This window comes from Bos grunniens, chromosome X (assembly GCF_055505025.1).
Source record: "Bos grunniens cultivar Pamir isolate PY7600 chromosome X, Bosgru_T2T1.0, whole genome shotgun sequence".
In the NCBI taxonomy this organism is placed as follows: Eukaryota; Metazoa; Chordata; class Mammalia; order Artiodactyla; family Bovidae; genus Bos; species Bos grunniens.
The window spans coordinates 110916844-110939898 of NC_141194.1; the positions used below are offsets into that span (position 1 = coordinate 110916844).

The following is a 23055-nucleotide window of genomic DNA, read 5'->3' on the forward strand; positions in this document are numbered from 1 at the left end:
TGATTCATGAGCTTCCTTCTTTGAGGAGGGAGAACTGTGTCACTGAGTTAGAATTCCTAGATCTCTCGAAGGGCCTTCACAGACAGCCAAAGCCTTGTCGTGCTGCCTCTCAGAACTGGATTTTTGAGTGTCAGATTTATAAAAATTAAATACCACTGAAGACAGAGACAGTTACAGAAGAAAACAATTTTCACAGTATTCAAGGAAGTAAATAGATAAGCTCTGTAAGATATAATAGTGCTTTCAAATGATGCTGTCACCACACAAAGCATGGTCATCAGTGGACACGATTCACTGCATCTCTGAGACCTAGCTTTAAAAATTCAGGAAACCAATCACTAACTCTTTTGGGATAGAATTCTGCAATGTTTGAACAAGAATCTGAGGCATTTTTTCCTAATTTCATTTCAAAATTGAAGACATTAGCCTTTTTCAAAGTTTCCATTTACCACTGAAGGGTGCAGCAATGTAAAATTATCTCAAGAAACAAGACCACTTCATATAAGAACAATAATGCTTTCATTCAAGTTAGGAGGAAAAGTCTAAAATTTTAAGGAAGAACGATAGGAGGTGCTGAAACTTGGCAAAGTTTATAATTCTAAGCAATGGCTTCATGCTTGATACAGCGTTCAGCCTTTTACTATGACTTGACATAGTAAGAATTTGTACAACTGCATCAAAAGTAATTTCATCCAAAAGTCTAACAAAAGTCTCATAGGTCAAAAAGCAACCTGTGCATGAATTACCATTGCTACTTCTGTTTGCATAAAGAATTCTCCTAGTTCTACCACTATCCTTTTCCCTGGAGAAAATGGCTTTAATATTCTTGAGTCACCCTTACCTTCATTTATAAATGTACATATTCACTTATTCAGGAAAGGACTACAAAAGTTCACTTGAAATGTCATTTCAATCATTTTAGAAAAAGAACATTCTTTACTATTTGTCAAAATTATAATCATTTAAGGCTGACATTTCTCAGGGTTCATATGTGACATCACTTTTCACTGTAATTCTCTCTCCTGATAACTTTGGCCACGTCAGTGAAAATGCCAACGATCAAATCCAGGTCTACCAAATAAACCTCTCCCCAGGTTTATTTATTTAAAGCTTCAGATCTATGCAGCCACTGGCCTCCCACATACCCACACCTGGTTGTCCCCTAAAACCTGTGACTCAGCACAGCCAAAACGAACTTGTCTTCTCTTCTTTATTCTGTTCCTATGTTGCCCATCTTGACCACTGGCCCCACCATCAACCTGTTTACCCAGGTTGGATTCATCCCTATCATCCATTTCCCCTCATAACTATAACTGGTCAATCAACAAATTCTACTGATCTGATCTTCTTGATCTTTCTCAAGTCTGTTCTCTACTGCCCCTCTCCACTGTCCCATTTTAAGGACTCATTATCACATACCAAGGGACAAACGATTAGAAATGATGTCAATATACATCAACAGAGGATTAAATAAAGTATGAGACAGCAAACAGAGTAGTAACAGAGTGAAGAAGCCCACTTGGTAGGCAGTATGTATTGGTAAATTTAGAAAGCAAGCTACGGAGGTGCATATGTAGCATATTCCATTAGGGTCAAAGGAGGAAGGAATATAAATAATGAACTGCCTGCATAGGTTACTATCACTGGGTGGATAGCAATACACTGACAATGCTGGCTAAAGGGTGCTGGGAGGCAGATATTTTTTACTATTTTTACTGCTGTAGTTAGTTCACTCTACTATAAGAAGATACCTGGCTTAGAAGAACAAACTATCTGTCACAGTTCTGGAGGCTGAGAATTCTGAGGTCAAGGAGCCAGCATGGTCTAATTCTGTTGAGATCCACCTCCTGGTTTATAGAGGATGGCCTTCTTGCTGTACTGCACACGGTGGAGATGTGAAGTCTGGCCTCTTTTTAAAAGGGTACTAATCCCATCATGGGACACCACCCCCATGACTGCATCTAAAGCTAATCACCTCCCATTGCCCTGAGGGTTAGAGCTTCAACAGAAAATTTGTGGGGACACAAACATTCAGTCCTTTAATCTTTCCTTACTTTTCAACCATGCATACATTAGTCATTAAAAAAAAATTCAACATAAATGCTTGCTGAATAAAAGCCCTTTCTAAACAGGATATTCTTATAGGTCACTTGGTGGCTGCTAGCTCCTGTTCATTCATTCCACTGACATTATTAGATACATTTAAGAAACATTTACTTAGCAGACACTATCTCTTGTGAACAAGGTATTAAGCAGATAAAAAGAGAGTAATACACCACTACTGTCTTTAAAGAGTTAGAAATCCTCTGAAGGAGAGAGATGAGGAGGGAGCAGCTACTGTTCATGTAAAGAGGAGCAGGTTAAGTGCCCTGAAAGGTACAGATAAAGTGCCATGTGATGCCAGGGAATGCCAGAGTTACTTCTGGACAGACAGGCCTGGAGGGGTGCTAGTGGCATGGGAGATCACCTGGAAGGTAAGACGACTTTGGACACGGTAACCATGAGGACCACAAAAAAGTCAAAAATGAAAGAAAACACGAGGCCATCAGCAAACACCTCGGTCTGGCAGCCAGCCCGCAGGTGGGTAGAAAAACAGGAGACCGTGGAGAGATGTGGCTGCATGGTGGCAAGAACAGAGGTTTGCATTTACACTGACAGGGAGAGACGAGAGGCTGAAGTTTCAGAGGTGAAGGGGTGAGATAGTCTGAGCTGCCTCCCAGGGGCAGAAACCTGACAGACAGCATGTGTAGTGTGGGCTGGATCAGAAACAGAAGTACAAAAATCAGCAAAAGCACCATCCCCACAGCTCAGAAGAGATGGAAACCTGAACTAAGTTGGGCTGGGGACGAAGAACACTTGGATTTAGTAAATGTTACAGAAAAGAGAAATCTCCCACTGACCCTGATTTTGGAGGAGGAGGAAGATGGGGGGAAGGAAATGACAGCAATAGAGAAACTGGCAGCTCAAAGGAAGCTTGAGGGGAAAATGAGAGATTAATTTTAAACAAAGGTTTAGGCATCAGCTGAAGTCATGGAGCAGCTAATGGGAAACACAAAGCCATGAAGGCAATGCTGGTCAACACAAAAACAAAAAAGACTGGGGATAGCACAGAGCAAGGATGGACTTTTCTAGAAAACCGATATTTAGATGCCAGAAGCAAGCTGCTGCTGCTGCTGCTAAGTCGCTTCAGTCGTGTCCGACTCTGTGCGACCCCAGAGACGGCAGCCCACCAGGCTCCCCCGTCCCCGGGATTCTCCAGGCAAGAACACTGGAGTGGGTTGCCATTTCCTTCTCCAATGCATGAAAGTGAAAAAATAAAGTGAAGTCGCTCAGTCATGTCCAACTCCTAGCGACCCCATGGACTACAGCCCACCAGGCCCCTCTGTCCATGGGATTTTCCAGGCAAGAGTACTGCAGTGGGTTGCCATTGCCTTCTCCAAGAAGCAAGCTGATGAACTAGAAAAGGAGGGCCAGGAGACTGAGACCTCAGAAGCCACAGGAGAGGTGTCTGCCAGCGTGATGATCTAGATGCTCTAATTGATATTTCTGCTGACAACATCTAAAACTGCTGGATAAAACAGAAACCCTTTTTAAGAATGCACTCATGAGCCTACAAGGGAAGAAGAGACTCTCAGAAGCCCAAGCCAAACTGTGAATGGAATGCAGAGAACAAGAAGAGTGGGCAGGACTGGTTTCTGTGGCCTCTTCGGCTGCAGGAGATAAGATGTAATGCCCTGGGCTGGCCAAGATGGGTGTCAAACTGGAAACTTCCTTCAATAACACTGTACCCTTAGGGCAAGAACAAACAGGAAACAAGTTCCTGAGACTCAGAGGGAGCTTACCTGTCTAGGTGAACTGTGCTGAGCAAGGGAGCCTACAGCACAGGGCTGCCAAAACTCATAAAACTTTCACAGTCCCAAAAACATCCTGCAGAGAATTTAATCTGTGAGTGCCCCATGCTGGGAGTGCCCCCCAAACGCCTGGCAGAAGAAAACGTAAAACTGCCTTCAATCCTGGCCCTGGAGTCTTCCCACAGATAAAGGCCCAAGGAATGAGTCCACAGGCAATCATCACCAACAGCCCAAGAAAGTAGGCCCCACAAGCCAGGAGACCAAGCCTGGCTGAAGAGAGAGGTGGTGAATTAAGTGGAAGACCCAGCAGCCCTGACACAAAGGGATGCTCTGTCAATTCTAACTTGGGACATCTGGTGGATATTTTATAAACATCTATTGCAGGTATTCAATTAAAAAAAAAAATACCTTTGAATGACAGTGTGGTGGAAGAGGCCAAGGTCTTACAGACTACCAAGTAGGAGAACTTGTAGGGCCTGGAATCACTTTCAAAACAACAGTTTCGATGAACTTATTTGCAGGGCAGCAATGGAGATGCAGACATAGAGAACAGACTTGTGGGCACAGTGGGGAAAGGAGAGAGAGGGACAACTGGAAAGAGTAGCATCGAAACATATACATTACCAAATGTAAAATAGATAGTGGAAATTCACTGTATGACTTACGGAACTCAAACTAGTGCTCTGTGACAACCTAGAGGGGAGGGATGTGGTAGGAGGTGGGAGGAAGGTTCAAGATGGAGGGGATATATGTGTACCTATGGCTGACTTATGTTGATGTATGGTGGAAACCAACACGACATTTAAAAAACTTTTTTTTAATTTTAATTGGAGGCTAATTACTTTACAATATTGTAGTGGTTTTGCCATACATTCACATGAATCAGCAATGGGTGTACATGTGTTCCCCATCCTGACCCTCCCTCCCACCTCTCTCCCCATCCCATCCCTCAGAGTCATCCCAGTGCACCAGCCCTGAGCACCCTGCCTCATGCATTGAACCTGGACTGACAATCTATTTCACATATGATAATACACATGTTTCAATGCTATTCTCTCAAATCATCCCACCCTCGCGTTCTCCCACAGAGTCCAACAGACTGTTCTTTACATCTGTGTCTCTTTTGCTGTCTCACATAGAGGGTCATCGTTACCATCTTTCTAAATTCCATATATATGCATTAATATACTGTATTAGTGTTTTTCTTTCTGACTTACTTCACTCTGTATAATAGGCTCCAGTTTCATCCACCTCATTAGAATTAATTAAAATGCATTATTTTTAATGGCTGAGTAATACTCCATTGTGTATATGTACCACTGCTTTCTTATCCATTCGTCTACGGATGGACATCTAGGTTGCTTCCATGTCCTGGCTATTATAAACAGTGCTGCGATGAACATTGGGGTACACGTGTCTCTTCAGTTCTGGTTTCCTCAGTATGTATGCCCAGCAGTGGGATTGCTGGGTCGTATGGCAGTTCTATTTCCAGTTTTTTAAGGAATCTCCACACTGTTCTCCATAGTGGCTGTACTAGTTTGCATTCCCACCAACAGTGTAAGAGGGTTCCCTTTTTCTCCGCACCCTCTCCAGCATTTATTGCTTATAGACTTTTGGATAGCAGCCATTCTGACCAGTGTGAGATGGTACCTCATTGTGGTTTTGATTTGCATTTCTCTGATAATGAGTGATGTTGAGCATCTTTTCATGTGTTTGTTACCCATCTGTATGTCTTCTTTGGAGAACTGTCTGCTTAGTTCTTTGGCCCATTTTTTGATTGGGTCATTTATTTTTCTGGATTTGAGCTGCAGGAGTTGCTTGTATATTTTTTAAATTAATTCTTTGTCAGTTGCTTCATTTGCTCTTATTTTCCCCCATTCTGAAGGCTGTCTTTTCACCTTGCTTATAGTTTTCTTCATTGTGCAAAAGCTTTTAAGTTTAATTAGGTCCCATTTGTTTATTTTTGCTTTTATTTCCATTACTCTGGGAGGTGGGTCATAGAGAATCCTGCTATGATTTATGTCAGAGAGTGTTTTGCCTATGCTTTCCTCTAGGAGTTTTATAGTTTCTGGTCTTACATTTAGGGCTTTAATCCATTTTAAGTTTATTTTTGTGTATGGTGTTAGAAAGTGTTCTAGTTTCATTCTTTTACAAGTGGTTGACCAGTTTTCCCAGCACCACTTGTTAAAGAGATTGTCTTTTCTCCATTGTATATACTTGCCTCCTTGTCAAAGATAGGGTGTCCATAGGTGCGTGGATTTATCTCTGGGCTTTCTATTTCATTCCATTGATCTATGTTTCTGTCTTTGTGCCAGTACCATACTGTCTCAACACGGCATGTAAAGCAATTATCCTCTAATTAAAAATAAATTAATTAAAAGAAAACAACCCTCCCCCCCAAAGAAAACCCAACAGTTCCCCCCAAGTTGCAAGGCAGGGAGTGGAAGGGAGGATGTGAGGACCAGCGGTGAGCACTGTGCTTCTGGACATGGAGGGCGGCACGGGGAAGTAGAGGGCAGTCCAGCTGGGACCACAGTCCCCAGAGATGGGCACAGGGAGGATGGCCGGGCATGTCTCAAGACCAGGGGAGAGGGCAGCGGAGAGAGACAGAATGAAGACAGAGGGCAAAGTCTTGCAGGATGCAGGAAGGGAGGAGCTTTAAAAGCATGATTAGACCCTCTATGAGCCAAGTTTACTGTTAATTTAAGAAAAAAAAATGTCCTGGTCAGAAAAAGAGATGGAGAAATAAGCCACCCTTGGGTCTCAGTCCGCATCCAGGCTAAGAGGTGAGTGCACATGTGTAGCTTCTCATTCAATTCCCAGGTGAAAATGAGCTTCTGGTTGTTGGCTATTAATCTGTAATCAGCCTAGAAAGGAAGAGTCTGCTCCATTTCAGTCTGGTTTACAACCTCAAAGCACAGAAAAAGTACCCCAGGTCATTCATTCTCGGTTCGTAGGGTCAAAAAAGAGATGTATCCTCCCAGCCCCGTGTCGTATCCTTTATGGAATTATTTTGGTAGGCAAGCACCATGAGAAGTGCCATGAGAACACAAGGGGAAATGGCTCTGCTCAGACCACACGGCAGGGCAGGCTGGGGTTCAGTGAAGCCAGGAAGAAAGACAAGGGCCCTGCTTGCTGCTCTCCACAGAAAAGGCCTTGGAACCCGCAGCATCTCTCTTGGGGTCAGAGCCAGTGGATCTTCTCCCCTGGGCCCAAAAGATGGTCAAATTTACTAAAGCAAACACCAGAAGACTTTACAAGTCTCTGACTGCTAATCAGCTCATAGAAGAACAAAAAGTAGGAAATACGGCAATACTGCAGAGCCGAATCCAGAAAGGGGGCAAGCGCAGAGACACAAACCTGAGTGAGCCATGCTACTCCGCAAGCAGGGTCACAGGTGGAAAGAACAGAAAACAACTTCTGAAGAGCCCTGTGTATTACCTGGCACCACTGCCCATACATCCCATTTCTACTTAAGATGCTTTTTTTTTTTTTCACGCTCTCAAACAGACGACTTTCAACTAATCCTTTAGCAAGGTACAAGCCTCAGTTGGTTACTGAGACTACTAACTGTTACGTGTGGAGCATCTTTCTTTTAAAGGGCTTAAAGTGTCCCACATATGATCACAATGACTTTTTTCATATTCTTGGGAAGAGTGGGTCAGAGTAATCATCCTTATTCTTTCCACCTGCTGGGAAACACAGGGCGCTAAGAACAGAAGCACTGACATTTATTGGGCACTTACTGCGTGCCAGGAGCTCTTGTAAGTACTTTTCATTTGATCCTCACATAACCCCCTGTGGGGTGGAGACTGTTATTATCCCCATTGGAGATGAAAATGCTGAAGCACAGAAATATTACATGATTTTCAAAGTTGCGAAGCAGGTAAAGGACTGAGTTGGATTCAGACATGGAACTCTGGATGCCTGGGTCCCATGCTGGCAACCACCCTGCAGAAGGGACCTGCGAATGACTCCTCCCACTACTGAGCTTCCCCAATCCAGGCCACTGGGAGCCTGGCAGCTGGGTCTCGGGCTCCATTTCTTCTAGCTCTACATTTCCCTTATGTGAATCTACAGACCATGAGTTTAATCATACACTCAAGCCCTTCATTTAAACAAATGTCAAGAAAATCCACACAGACCTAAAGATAAAGATATATTTAAGCAACTGTATTAGTGCATGCTGCTGCTGCCGCCACTAAGTCGCTTCAGTCGTGTCCAACTCTGTGAGACCCCATAGACGGCAGCCCACCAGGCTCCCCCATCCCTGGGATTCTCCAGGAAAGAACACTGGAGTGGGTTGTCATTTCCTTCTCCAATGCATAAAAGTGAAAAGTGAAAGTGAAGTCACTCAGTCGTGTCTGACTCTTAGCGACACCATGGATTGCAGCCTACCAGGCTCCTCCGTCCATGGGATTTTCCAGGCAAGAGTACTGGAGTGGGGTGCCATTGCCTTCTCCTGTATTGCTGCATAAATAAACTTAAAACACAATTTATTCTACATATTCTATCATTATCAAACGTTCTAGACTATGAGTAACAGAAAGCCAAAGACTTTATACCATGATCCAGACACACACAGATAACAGATAGAGATGCTCTTAATATTTTCATGACTCAATAACAGATTGGGATTCAGAGTTTAAAAGAGAAAAACTCCCATCTAAAATTTGTATTATCTCTGATGATTCCATCTGAGTAAAACAATGAGCAAACAATAAAGGAAATCAATGAAAGAGGATCTTTAGCATTGAACATACCACTCTAACAATTAAACTATTTTTCTGTAGCAGTATCAGGCTCTGTTCATATGTACACCTGCCTTTAAAAAACAACCATGATATCAGAGGCATTGTCACATTTCTTATCATAAAAAGAAATACTAGTTCTATCATTTCCTTAGAACTAGTATTGACTTGCAATATCATTTAAGAAAATGGTACGATTTCTACTGTTGAAAAGCAAAGCAAAAATAAAACAAGAAAATAAATGTCCCAGTTCAAAAAGAAAGTGCAATCTAAACAATTTTCAAGTCTTAATGGATTGACTTAATATAGAACCAATCAAGGTAATGGTTTGGGATCCACTGTGTGTGGCTAAACAGCTCAAGGTCAATTCAAAGTTTCAGTCCCAAATGAACACACCGAGTGGTGAAAATACTAATGGGGAAGGACGCAAGAGAGCCAGGGCTGGTGTGAAAGAAAAAATCTCACTCACATGCCACTTGCTCATGGCTCGATTTGGAACCCAGCTCTCTCGGCCTCCAGACACCATTTCACCAACACAACCGCTACGTTACTTCTGGCATCCAGTGCCAATAACAATCACTGAGATAATCTGCAGCTGCTTTGACAGTTTCAGTAATATTAACAAAGTGCTATTTTTCAAGCAGGGGCCCTTTGTATTGTTCAATGCAATCAGGCTTAGATTACGCTTCCAGGAAATCCCTTTCTGGCACACTCTCGCATTCCCCACTGTGGCAGTTTGGAAACTTTTCTTCCCCTCCTGTCTCAGAGGAATAATTGTCCCTTCTCCTTTCCCAACCTGCCCTGCAAAATGGGCTTCAGCCCATGCCCCCACCCCACCCTGTTTTCTGCTCAGGAAAGGAACCCTCTTCTCTCTTGCTTTCCCCTGCCCACCATCTTCATTCACCTTTTTCAGATTCTCAGGGAAACATGTCTTCCCTCCAGCTGACTGCTACCACTACTTTGTGTTTTGAAACATCCCTTGCTCTCTCTTTAAACCTCCATCAACTGGCTCCCATCCCCACCACTCAGACCACCGCCTGCGATTCATAAAAGTTTAACCAGTGTATGCCTATACTGGACACTGGAGGGGCAGGATGAGAAAGGAGTGTCCCAGCCTCAAGCAATCCACAGTTAGGGGGTCCAGTCCCCAAGGACCTCTTCCTGAGTGTCCTCCCCAGCCCCACAACCTCACACACCCATCACCACAACTTCGCACACCCATCACCACCTTCTCAGAGCTCACTCTGCCTTTGGCTTCCACAGATCCCAACCTGCAGGCTCTCCCCATCACCTCTCTCACCATCATTCTCCTTGCTAGCTTCTCAGGTACACACCAGAGCTCCTCAACCCAGGACCTACAGGTGAGCTTCCAAGGGGCTCCAAGTCCCCTAAAATTTTACATCCAGTTTTGTACCTAAGTGTGTCTGTCAGTGGAGGAGAAACCCTAACTTGCACCATGTTACCAAAGGAATCCATGACTCCAAACAGATGGAGCACCATGATTCCAGGTCTATACTTCTGGACTCTCTTCTAAGAGGTGGGCTTGCAATTGCTGCTGGAAACTCTTGTCAAAAGATACTAACTGGCCCCGCGAGCAAAATAGAATTCCTCATCCTCCTTCCTCGCCCCAGCTCCTACCTGCTTCCCCAAATGAAATCCGTTTTTTACTTCCCTGCCCTGCTATCCCTCAGGCCACAGACCTCAGAAGGAAGGATGACTCACCCTTCCTCCCAGTTCTCCGAGATCAAACTACCGCCCAAGCATGTGGTCTCCACCTGCACCACCAGCATCTTGTTTGGTCCTCCCTCTGACCCTACTCCTGGCTTCATTTATTTCAAAACCTTCACTAAGTCTCCGCTACTTCCCAAGGTACAAGCTCCTGAGTCAGCAGATCCCTCCACCTGATGTGCCCAGCTCTTGCCCCCTCCTCCCATCCCATGCTTTCTGGCACCTAATAAGCACTCTCCATGCTGCCAACTTACCCTCCCTAGTGCTGAGGGTCAGGATCTTGCCTCTGCCTAAAAAACCACCTCCTCCACCATCCTCGTCCACAGGAAATGACAACCATCCTCAAGGCCCAACCCAAATGACTATCAATTCCACGCAGGCTTTTCCAGCTGGACCTGTTCCTTTTCTGGGAATCGCCAGCTGGCTTCCCTGGCCTCTTATGGCACTGGCTGTCGACCAACCTGTATCAGAGACATATGTGTTTGTCACATCACTTCTGTCACATCCCCAAATGTAACCAGGTCTCATTCATCCTACTACAACTTCTTGTCATCCACCTTCATGGCTCCCCCAACACAACCCAACACACTACCCTGAAATGAATTTGACTGATGAAATACCTGCACACACTGAATGGAATAGCAGGGGCTAACATTCCAAAGTGAAAGTGAAAGTGAAGTCGCTCAGTCGTGTCCGACTCTTTGCAACCCCATGGACTGTCGCCTATCAGGCTCCTCCGTCCATGGGATTTTCCAGGCAAGAGTGCTGGAGTGGATTGCCATTTCCTTCTCCAGGGGATCTTCCCGACCCAGGAATCGAACCCGGGTCCCCTGCATTGCAGGCAGACGCTTTACCATCTGAGCCACCAGGGAAGCCCCAAGCTATGTCAATAGCTGATCTGTTTTTATCTCTATTTTGTATTGTTTTGGTGAATAGTTTGATTTTCTTTTTTAAGATGACTTTGAGTGGTTAAAATTTAAGAGAATATAATTTTCCACAACTTTGTATGAGCCATTCAGTTCCTGTTTTTTTCTCCAGTTTTTCACTTTATTGTCTTCCTAAACAAAAAAGTAGGGATGCCTAGCACAGACACAAAAAATAAAGCAAAGCACCCCTCTGGACCACTCCAACGACAGCAACCCAGAATCCTATATCCTCTGATAACACACCCACAATATCCAGAAATCCATCCCAAGTCTCTCCACAGAATGAAACTTTCCTTCACTTTCCTCTGAACCTGTATTCACTTAAAAAAGCCATCACTGTACATCTCCCATGCAGAAGTGATTATGCTGAGGTTAGAGAGATAGATAAAGGCTGATCCTGCCTTGATAAGCTCACAGAATAGGAGGGGGATGGGCAATTACTATATAATTATGACAGAAGCCAGACTGAGGGAGGTAAGTGCTCCAGTAGCAGGACGTACAAAGTCCAAACAAGTGACAGGTGTGATGAACTCCCACCAGGGATCACGCATGATGTGGGAAAGGATCTAGGACTGAGCAAAATGGTGAGGGATGGGCTCTAGAGAGATGAAGGGACCTCAGGTAGAGGGGACGGGGAAACCAAAGATTGAATTGAGAAAGTTCTATGTATACCAGAGGGGCACAGGGCCATCCTATGTGGTTGGAGTCTAGGGTATAAGCCATGGGAAGTCACTGAACATTTTTTGTGTGAAGAGAGGGACATAGAGTGACATGATCATACAGTACTTTTAAAAAAAGACAGCAGCACAGAGGAGGATAAGTTGGAAGGAAAGTGAGTTGGGAAGCACAGGTAGATGGGAAGAAATATTCGAGAGTTACTCATAAGCAGAACCTGGGCTTCTTCCCTCATGGCTCAGATGGTAATGAACCCGCCTGCAAGGAAGGAGACACAGGTTCGATCCCTGGGTCAGGAAGATCTCCTGGAGAAGGGACTGGCTACCCACTCCAGTATTTTGTCTGGAGAATTCCATGGACAGAAGAGCCTGGCGGGCTACAGTCCATGGAGTTGCAAAGAGTCAGACACAACTGAGCGATAAGCAGAACCACACAATAATAATAATAATAACACCCAATAATAATAATAACACACAATAAGCAGAACCTACAGGATTTGGAATTGATGCAGCTAGGGAGGCAAGGCAGGGGAATGAGAAAGCTGACTTCATAAATAAAATACAAGGGTGTAATGTACAGCATAAGGAATATAACCAATATTTATAATAATAAAATGGAGTATAATCAGTAAAAATACTAAATCACTATATTTTATACCTAAAACAAATATAACATTGTAAATCAACTGTACTTCAATACAATAAATAAGTTTTATGCCTGATTGGGGCAGGGCAGTTGACTTCAAGTTCTTGAACCTGAGAAACTGAGGATCATCCAAATTGAGGGATATGTAGGCTGAAGAATAGTTCTGGTGAACTGCAAAGAGGTTAGGGAGATGGTGAACTTGTGATTCTCACAGACTTCCAGAGGAAGGTGTTTGAGAGGTTCATTTAGATTCACTCAAGGCCAATTTTCAAGACTAGATTTAGAAATTACCCATATAGCGATGACAGCTTAAGCTATGGATTAAACAAAATCATCAAGGCAAAGTGAGTAACAAGACAAGAAGGTTGATAGGGAACCACCACCAAGATGTCTACACTTAAGGAAAAAACAGAGGCAGTGGACACTAGGAAGGAACAGTCAAGATGGTACAGCAACACAGAAACCAAGACTCACAAAAAGAGAGTGGTCAAAATTACTGAATGCTTGGGGGAGATCAAAAACAATGAAGACTGAAGTGAGTCACTAGATTCAGCCAGAGAGAGGTCTCAGTTCCAAGGAGGTACCTTCAATAAAACTGGATACTAGAATGGTCTAGGGGAATGAATGAACCAGAGATGTGGAGAGACTAGAATGTTCTTTCCAGAAGTTTGGACTGAAATGAGAAATGGAATAGTAGTTTAGGGGAAAGCTGATTCAACACTTTAACCTGTTTTTAGGGTGAAGTGAAGTGAAGTGAAAGTTGCTCAGTCGTGTCTGACTCTTTGCGACCCCATGGACGAAACAGTCCATGGAATTCTCCAGGCCAGAATACTGGAGTGGGTAGCCATTCCCTTCTCCAGGGTCTCTTCCCAACCCAGGGATCAAACCCAGGTCTCCCGCATTGCAGGTGGATTCTTTACCATCTAGTAAAATCAAAAGGAGACAGAAAATCCCAGAGAAAGGAGATGACTGATCAAGCAAGATCACACAGGAGATGGACTGGGGCCTCAGCTCCTTCACACCTGCTGTGTAAACCATCTTCACATCTCTGATTATATAAGGCCAGATATGCAAAACTCAGGACAGAACCCATCCCCTCAATTAGTTTTCCTGGATTAGATGTACATTCTCACTTTCACAGTAATTCCAAAGATGTATTCCCATTAAACATTTTATTCTAGTCATTTAAAAATGTTAATATTGAAATATCTTTTAAATCACATATTTAACCAATAACTGAGAAAAGGCTTAACATGTATTTAACTCTTTGATATCATCACATTTGCTGTAAGCATCACATTTGAATCTCCAATCAACACATGACTCACAATGAGTACTCCAGATCCCCGTAGACCACAAGTCTTTGTATAATTGCCCTTTCCATCAGTCATAAATTTCCTCTGATGGAAAAACTGCTGATGAAATTCAGAAAGAAAGAAGCCATGTCTTGCTAGAAAAAAATTCAGGTCCCTATTGCCCCAAAACAAATAAATAAAAAAAGACAGGCATAGGAAGAAGAGTTCCATCTTTCATCACCTTCAGTCTAGCTGGAGCACTATTTATTCTATACTTAAAATAAAGGCATATATTTATTTAAAGAATTATTCCCCTGTTCTCCCCTTGATAGATGTTTGCCTTCAAGTTTGTTTAAAGTCAAGCAGAGGATCCTGTGATAAACCAAAATGGAAAAGAATACGAAAAAGTGTATATACATAAATATATAATTGAATCACTTTGCTGTACAGCAGAAATTAACACAACACTATTAAATCAACTAAACTTCAATAAAAATTTTTAAAAAGACATTTAGAGAAAATTCTGAGAACACTATCAAAAATAAAATCAATAAATCTTTTGAAATTTAAGTTTCAAATAAAACAACAACAACAAAAAAATAACAAACTCAAGCAGCAGAAGTGAAGGAGGCATTAAGAGGACACAAGCCAGGAAAAAAGAAAAAAAAAGAAGGCAAGATCAAGGCAGAATACAAAGAAAGATGGTTTGAAGAGCAAGATGCGTGGAAAGCTTATTTCAGTCCCTCAGTAAAACAAGGTGAGATTACTAAGTCTGCTAAATAGGAAGGAAAATTTTAGATATACACAGCCCAAAACTTGTTATGCACTAAGTCATAGGTTGTAAGCAACAAATGCATAAGTCTGTCCTGCAAATATATAGTAAACCCCATAAAATGACATTTAAAGTGTCAGTCCTTAAAAATAAAGAATCTGCGCCTAAACCACAAATCCGGATTTGAGAAGTACAATGGCCCTTGGGCTCAGAGCACTTGTTTCCACGTATAACTGGAACCACAGAAGCCTGACCCGCCTCACTCTCAGTTCCCAAGCTGAGGGCGATGAGCTCTGGGATGTGATGTCACAGCACTTCACGGACATGCCTGTGGTCACCTTGCCACCTTTGGCCTTTGGAAGAGGGCTGGCCCAGGTAGAGGGCAGGCTCGGGGGTGGCAGGGGTCACTTGCACTGAGCCACCCCATACAAACTGGCAGAGGAGAGGCTTGTGCCCTCTGGGAATAGGTCAAGCTTCTGTAGTAAACAGCCTCGCACACACACCCCACTGGGGAACGCAGCAGAGGAAGCAAAGGAGAACCCGGGAACCTACCAAACTGTGGGCCAGTGGGAAGGCATATCTTGTGAGGATCTCAAACATGTCTCTTCTGCTGTGACCCTCCTGTTTCAGCGCGAACCTCAGGTTTCTCAAGTCCTGGGGGCAAAGGACAAATGTGCCAATTCAGTCTGCAAACTGAGTCATGTTTGTTAGCAAAAAACCTTCTATTCTGGTAGAAGATCGACTTACCTGAAGAGGCAACAAAGCTAGACCACTAAGAAAATTACTTTGTTTTGTACCATATCTTGAAATATCTGGTTTTAAGAACCCCTGAAAATATTCCCATCATCGTCATGATTGTAAAGACAAGACAACTCACGTTAAACAGAAGACGGAGTTAAAGTTCATTTGTTAAAAAGAAAAACCAAACCTTGCCTAGTGCATTACTCCAATGTCTGTCTAACTGCTTTCTGAGGTATTTTTTTTTTTCTGAGGTATTTTAATTATAAAACTTTTATTCATAGGACTTTTATCAAATGTGTATCTGCCAAAAATGTCATTTTAAAATTGTCAAACATGTCATTAAAATACAGAAGCTCTCTCCCTCTCCCCTCATGCTTTTAACTTTAAAGTCTCTCTTTTAAAAATTAGGAAATGACTGGCATTTTAAGCTCTTATATTTTGTTATACAATTTTACTTTTTTTGTTTAAAGAAAATCACATTTCATTGGAACAATATGGTATAACTTAGATAAAAAGTATAAGAGCTAAAATATCTGCTATAAGCAAATAGGAACCAGGCTGAAAACAAACAGCTAGTTTCTTTAGGACTTTACAATCAGAATTTTACTTTCACAGACTTCTATAAAGACCACCTTAAGATCTACCATAGTAGGAATGACTATGCTTCTAGGAACTAAGAATTAATGCTCAAAACCAGATTTTAGAGATAGTTTCCAATACATATCTCTTCAATAAGCAGGGAAACCTTCTTTCAAACTGAATTCAGTAAAGTAAGTAAAATAAAATAACCTCCCTTAAAAATCAGTTTGTATTACCCAGCAAAAGATATAACATTCTATCATATTTTTGAAGCTGGCAGTTTTTGAGGTTGTCTCTTAAATCATGGTTCTGTGGCTGAGTGATGGCCGTCACCTTCCGCATCGCACATTCAATGCTTCAGGAGTGAGACAGATCCAGCCCCTGCCCTCTCAGATGTCACCATCTTCATATTTTCCTAAGTGCTTTTTCACTTGTTATCTCAAGAGCACTCTTGAAGCTTCCTAAGTCTTCAACACGCAGGAGACAAAAGCCTTGCTATACACATCCCCAAATGCAAGGGGCAGTGAAGGGAGTGTAAGGAACCAGGCTCTCAGGCCTTTCATCAACGACCCCACACCATCTCTCTATACGGATGGCATCTACTGGGCCTCGCCAGCTCCAGGAGTCCATGCTTTCATTTTTAAAAGCACATAACTTAATAGTGGAAGACAGAGGAGCCTGGTATGCTGCAGTCCATGGGGTCACAAAGAGTCAGACACAACTTAGTGACTGAACAACAACAACAAACTTTATAATATCCCAAAACTGATTCACAACATCTTCCAAGAACATTGAGACACTAGTTGTTGTCTCATGATGCAAAGCACTAGTCAAGTAGAAGGAAAAAAATCACTTCAATAAGATGATGTGCTTTTAAGGGGTTTACAAAGAGCCTGAAATACAGCAGTGGCTAGCTGAGGATCCCCAGGGCTCACAGATGCATGAAGGATCTTCTTCCCATCAGCCTTGGTTCCAATGATAACATGATGCCCTTAACCTCTCAACCAGAAACTAGATCATTTCTAAGTAAATCTTTATTCTGGTCCATCGGTGATTCAAACCACGACTTTCAATGCTCCAAAGCACAAGTGATTTAAGTGCCTTGGTGTGGCCATCTGATTCAGATGGAATTCAAAGACAGGGAGAATCACTACCTTGTCTTGCCAATGAGAAAACTGAAGTGGAAAAGGCAAGTGAGTCACAGGGGGCTGATCACCAAATCTGTGAGAGGACTATGGGCATATACTGAGGGGTGCCTTCAACCTGGTCTCCTAGAGCCTGACCCAGATGGGAAGGACACCTGGGGAAGAGCCACGTGGCAGAAAAGTCTTGCCATCAGACCCTTGGTATTCAGCAACTGGGATATGCAGTGCTGCGCCAAGCCTCAAGATAACAGAGTAAACACAGTCCACTGCAACAGCCTGCTGCAACAGCCCTGGTGAGATGGTCTGGCTCTGCTTTTTAGTTTTTTAAGCTCCGAGTTGTTAGCAGGGGCTGGCATGGGCTTGCGGGGTAGGAATTCCTATATTTGGAGCTGCCTTCTCTTTTGTTTGTAGATGACAACCACTGGGACTTCTGTCCAGCATGAGCAAGCTGCCACTGGTAAGCAGAAATCCCCAAGTGCGGCCCTGGTGGAGACAATCTGTAGGGGGTTCCACATTCTCATTTTGAGAAAGCAGTGCGGTGGGACTGTGGTTAGTGACTGCAGATGAAAGGGGACCTGCGGGAGACAGGGGGCGAGCCCTTTACCACTAGAGCAGATTCTCTTTCTGTCACCCTCAGGTCTGTTCCTGAGAAAACAGAATTCGACTCTCACAATGTCCTGTGTTTCCAGGGAGATAACAGAATTAAAAGGTTGTACTACAACATGGTTCTAGGCCACTGTCTTTGGGCTTGATACTAATTCCATGAAATATACATATGGAACATTTGAGAATTATGCCTGCCGACTTGTTCCTCAGCCCCATGTTCTTACAATACACAGTCAGAGGGTAAGAATGTGTTTTGTTGATTTGGGATTCATATTTAAATACAAGTTTTGCCCATTGACAAGGCAATAAATAGGATTTTTTCAATTCAATGAGAATGAGAGTCACTTTGAAATCATAGGAAGAGCAACCTCATTTTCCATGAAGTGCTGTAATAATAACAACTCTCCCCCCACAGATTCTTCTATGCAAAAGAGAAAAACCTTCCTCAAAAGTAAACCCCCAATTTCTAGGCCCCAAAGGGTAGAAAGGCACTAGGATTATAGATGAGGTATTAAGGGAGTGTGAATTCTACCAAAATCAACAAAAGGCTGCCAAGGTGGGGATTGAGGGAGCATTTCAGTTCAAGTCTCATTATGACACAATCCTTCACTTTCTGATGGAGTGTACTAGTCTTGATCTTTTAAAAACTGGAGACAAACACGTATTATCTTCAAAATCCAAAACAAGGTACAGGAGATTGGCTTTAAGAAACCACAGTGCACAAGACCAAAAGGAGACATGGGCCAGGACTGTGGCTCCTCCGTCAGCTCCCTCAGGCACCTGTAGGCAAGGAAGCCCATTGAGCAAACACTTCCTTTCTCACCCACAGAATGAAGGACTCAGACTGGCCAGGGGTCAGCACACTTCAGCCCAGGTCAGTCTTGGTGTGGTCTTCAAGCTAAGATTGTTTTTTATATTTTAAAAATAAAAATAAAAGACATTGTATTTTGTTGAAAAAAATAAAATACAATGAAGAATGTATGACAGACATCTTAATGGCCCACAAAGCCTAAACTATGTGCTTTCTGGCCCTTTACTGATCCCTGTACTAGACTAATGGTCAGAGACACTTGAAAGAGTCCCAGCCTCTGGAACACAGCCTTCACCAATTATCTTACAGTAGGATCTGACATAGAACCCAAAGCTTTGCCTTTGTCAACCCAAAGAGGGCTTCCCAGGTGCCCCTCATGCATTATCTAGCTGTGGGAACCACTTGGACAGATGACCTCCAAACCCCGTCTAGATCTTTCTAAGACTGGGTACTATAGTCTTCTAATATGGAATACCCAAGAAGGAAGTTTTCTGGTAAGAAGGTTTATTCTGTCATTTGCAAAATTATTATCTCACTGGATTTGGATCCCAACTCTGCCATCAGTTGGGTCATCTTAGCTAATTCACCAATCTCTTCTTAGCCTCAGACTCCTCATCTATAAAATGGGGACATCACTGTTCATCTCAGAAGGCTGCCCTGAGGCTTTAATGCAACGGCCCTAGCATGTGTTTAGAATGACAGAGATGCTCAATAAACAGTTACTACTATAGCTGACTGAATGTTATTATCATTAAATCTCTGCCATTCCCCATGCCTGACATGGTGTGGAGGTGTCTGGCTGGAGACACATCACACAAAGGGACACCAGGAGCAGACTTGGGCAAAAACTGACTGGCTCAGGTCCTCACGCTTGGTGACAACAGCAGGTTTCTTTCATAGGAACTCTTCCCCTAGAAGATTCTGGAATGCTTGATCATGAAGGGAGAACCACTCCAGGGCCTTGGATGAACAAGGGTCTTTGAGTTTTCTTTTAAACATACATTCACTTTTTATTTATCATTCAACACTAACGTGACTTTTTTTCCCATAAGAAAGTACTGAATCTCTTACTTTACAAGTAATATCTAGCCCATAGGAGTTCTCTCCTCTACTTGTGGCGCCTCCCATTTTTTCAATTCTTGAGATCACACCCAGAGGAACATCAAGTATTAGAGCAGAATCCTGTAATGGACAAAAAGACACAAGTCAATATTTCTGTCAGTACAATTAAACAATCAAAAACATACTTTTAAAAAACCCACGTGCTTTCAGGGCATTTTTACCTTGGTCCTTTTACCACCTTTTATGAATAAAAATATGATAGTGATCACACAGGAAAAAGCAAGCATGAGAATAGTCAGTTATGCAACCAAAATGCATCCCCTATATGGGCTTCCCTAATGGCTCAGATAGTAAAGAATCTGCCTGCAGTGGAGGAGATGTGGGTTCAATCCCTGGGTTGGGAATATCCCCTGGAGAATAGAATGGCAACCCACTCCAGTATTCTTGCCTGGAGCATTCATTCCATGGACAGAGAAACCTGGCGGGCTACAGTCCATGGGGTCACAAAGAGTTGGACACGACTCCTTAGTGTAAGTTGAACAACTTACACTAAACATGTGCCATTGTGCACTGCCTGCAGAATAAAGACTAAACTCACAGGTACACAATGCGGGGGCCCCAGGATGTGGCTCCCAGCCTGTCTCTGCAGGCTGCTGTCCCACAATGTTCTACACTGCAAGTAAGTAGATGCCTTCATAGTTCTCCAAATATTTTGTCTAAAGTCAGGGCTAGGGGCTCTGTGCACAGTGTTCTCTTTGCCTCACATGATCTGGCTTCCCAACTACCAACATTCTGCCCTGGCTTTAGACCTGGCTCAGCCAGCATCACCTCTAACAATGCCCTGCTTCCCATCTGATCACAGAGTTGACCACTGCCTTCTCTTCGGTTCCACAGCACTCAGTTTGGATGTTATTACACCACTTGCTTCTAGTCTCATCACCATCAACTTCCACGTCTGTATTCCCTCACTAGAAGCCAGGCATCTGGAAACAGTGTGTATCTTAGGCACAGGTGTTTTTCCCAAAGAAGGGCCTGACTGCATAGCTTCTCCATCAGTCCTTACCCAATACTGGACACAAGGGGTCCAGAGGACTGCTGGCATGAAAGATGGAATAACGTCAGTAAAGCCACATCAAGATCATCACACCAAGAGAACAGCAGCTGCCATGTTCAGAATATGTCATCTGGGCCAGAAACCACAACAGGGCCTTTGACTGCATTGTCCTGACAATGGACACAGATGAAGTATTCCCATTGCCTGATGTCATCACCAAGGCTTTAAAAAATTTTGGCTAACTACAGGGAAAGGTTGAGATTCAAGCCAAGGTCTTAGAACATACATCAAAAGAACCATAAAAATGGTCCTAACTCATTGAGCCCACAATGACACTCCTCTGACATTATCTTACAGCTATGGAGCAATAGGAGGAAAAGCTACCTGTGTAAAGATGGAGCCAGAGGCGGCCATCAGGACAAAGAACATTATAGTCAACTTGACAGAAGAGCACAAGCTACTAAAATAATTATGGTACATGGAAAAATAAGCTGAAGTATTAAAAAAAAAAAAACAGCAAACAAAATACACTGTGACTCCAAAAATGTAAAATATATATTCATATGGACAAAGGTAGAAAGGGCTACAGAAAATTTCAGTAATCCAATATTTTCTTTAATGCTGTGTTAGATGACTTTGATAACAAAAAATTTACAAGCTGCCTATTGAGTCTTTGTTCTTAAAAGATGTCCTTTGCTGTGGAATACAAATAAAATACAAATTTTTGCTTTTTATTTACCTTAAATGTCTTTAAAACAAAATACAAGAAAGTAATCATTTCTTCAAAAAATATAAATACCACTCGTGGGTATTCTAGAAATTTTAAAAGTCTAAGAGTGTGGTGTGTTCATGCCATGGACTACTGCTCAGCTACAAAAATGAATGAACTACAGATACACGCAACCACCTAGAAGAATCTTGAGAGCATCATGCTGACCGGATAAAACCACTCTCAAAAGCTCATGTGCTCTATGGTTCCATTCATACTTTTCTTGACACAAGAAAATTGTAGAGCTAGAGAACAGAGAAGTGGCCACCGGGGCTGAGGGGAAGTAGGGCGTGGCTATAAACGGAGTTCTGCATCCACAGAGGAGCTGCATATTTTGACTGTTGGTGGTGGGAACACGAACTGACACATGGCATCAAATGTCATCAGACTCTATGCAAAAACATGGCAAAAATGAGTGTGTGCAAAACCCGATGAAATCAAGCACAGTCAGAGTCTTAGTTAATGTTATCATGCCCCTGGATGTTCTGGGTTGGATAAAGCAATACAGTTAGTGGAGAAGCTGAGTGATGGGTACCTAGGACCTCTCAGGGACTTTTCTTCCAAGTTCTTGAGAGGTCGTATTTCAAAATAAAGTTTAAAAAGTGTGACGGTATGGCTATTGCAGCACTGTTTATAATAGCCAGGACATGGAAGCAACCTAGATGTCCATCAGCAGATGAATGGATAAGAAAGCTATGGTACATATACACAATGGAGTATTACTCAGCCATAAAAAAGAATACATTTGAATCAGTTCTAATGAGGTGGATGAATCTGGAGCCTATTATACAGAGTGAAGTAAGCCAGAAAGAAAAACACCAATACAGTATACTAACACATATATATGGAATTTAGAATGATGATAATGATAACGCTGTATGCGAGACAGCAAAACAGACACAGATGTATAGAACAGTCTTTTGGACTCTGGGAGAGGGCGAGGGTGGGATGATTTGGGAGAATGGCATTGAAACATGTATAATATCATATGTGAAACGAATCGCCAGTCCAGGTTCAATGCATGATACAGGATGCTCGAGGCTGGTGCACTGGGATGACACAGAGGGATGGTATGGGGAGGGAGGTGGGAGGGGGGTTCAGGATGGGGAACACGTGTACACCCATGGCGGATTCATGTTGATGTATGGCAAAACCAGTACAATATTGTAAAGTAATTAGCCTCCAATTAAAAAAAATAAAATTTTTTTAAAAAGTGTGATGGTATGGCTAGCATGGTGTAGAGAAAAGAGCACAAACGCGAAAGTTGGACAAAAAGAAGTGTCAAATCTGAGTTTTAACATTTATTAGCTGGATGACTCTGGCAAGTTACTGTGTCTCTCAGCTACATTTACCTGTAAAATAGGTGTGATTAGAGATAATGGACTTAAAAGTACCTGGCATGGTGCCTGGCACATGGTAGCTAGATAACAAAGGAAGTTATTATTATTATTATTATTATAAAGAATATCCTAGTACATGAAAGACATAACTGCACTCTGCAAAAACAGTGAATCCATGCTCCAGCAAGCAGCTACAGGGCTTTACTACGGGCTTTCCTCTTGGAAAGAAGGCATTTTTTTAGCTGGCACCATGGGGTGAAACCCCTCACTCCATAACTGAATTCTAAATGCTTACAGAAAAAAGA

General features: G+C 42.7%; 1 protein-coding gene across 10 annotated transcripts in view; it reads right to left on the minus strand.

The window, feature by feature from the left end:
- MTM1 (myotubularin 1) overlaps window positions 1-23055 on the minus strand; it is a 92460-nt gene that overhangs the window by 32205 nt on the left and 37200 nt on the right. For 8 of the 10 annotated variants that reach the window (XM_086386275.1, XM_086386270.1, XM_086386267.1 and 5 more), the window contains 2 exons: window positions 19597-19707; window positions 15196-15297 (listed from right to left, as the gene is read on the minus strand). In XM_086386275.1, coding sequence (XP_086242401.1) covers window positions 15196-15297; window positions 19597-19707 — 213 coding nt within the window. Of the gene's footprint in view, window positions 1-9071; window positions 9211-10324; window positions 10451-15195; window positions 15298-19596; window positions 19708-23055 lie in introns of those variants that run through there. The other 2 variants (XM_086386277.1, XM_086386276.1) reach the window with 2 other exon arrangements.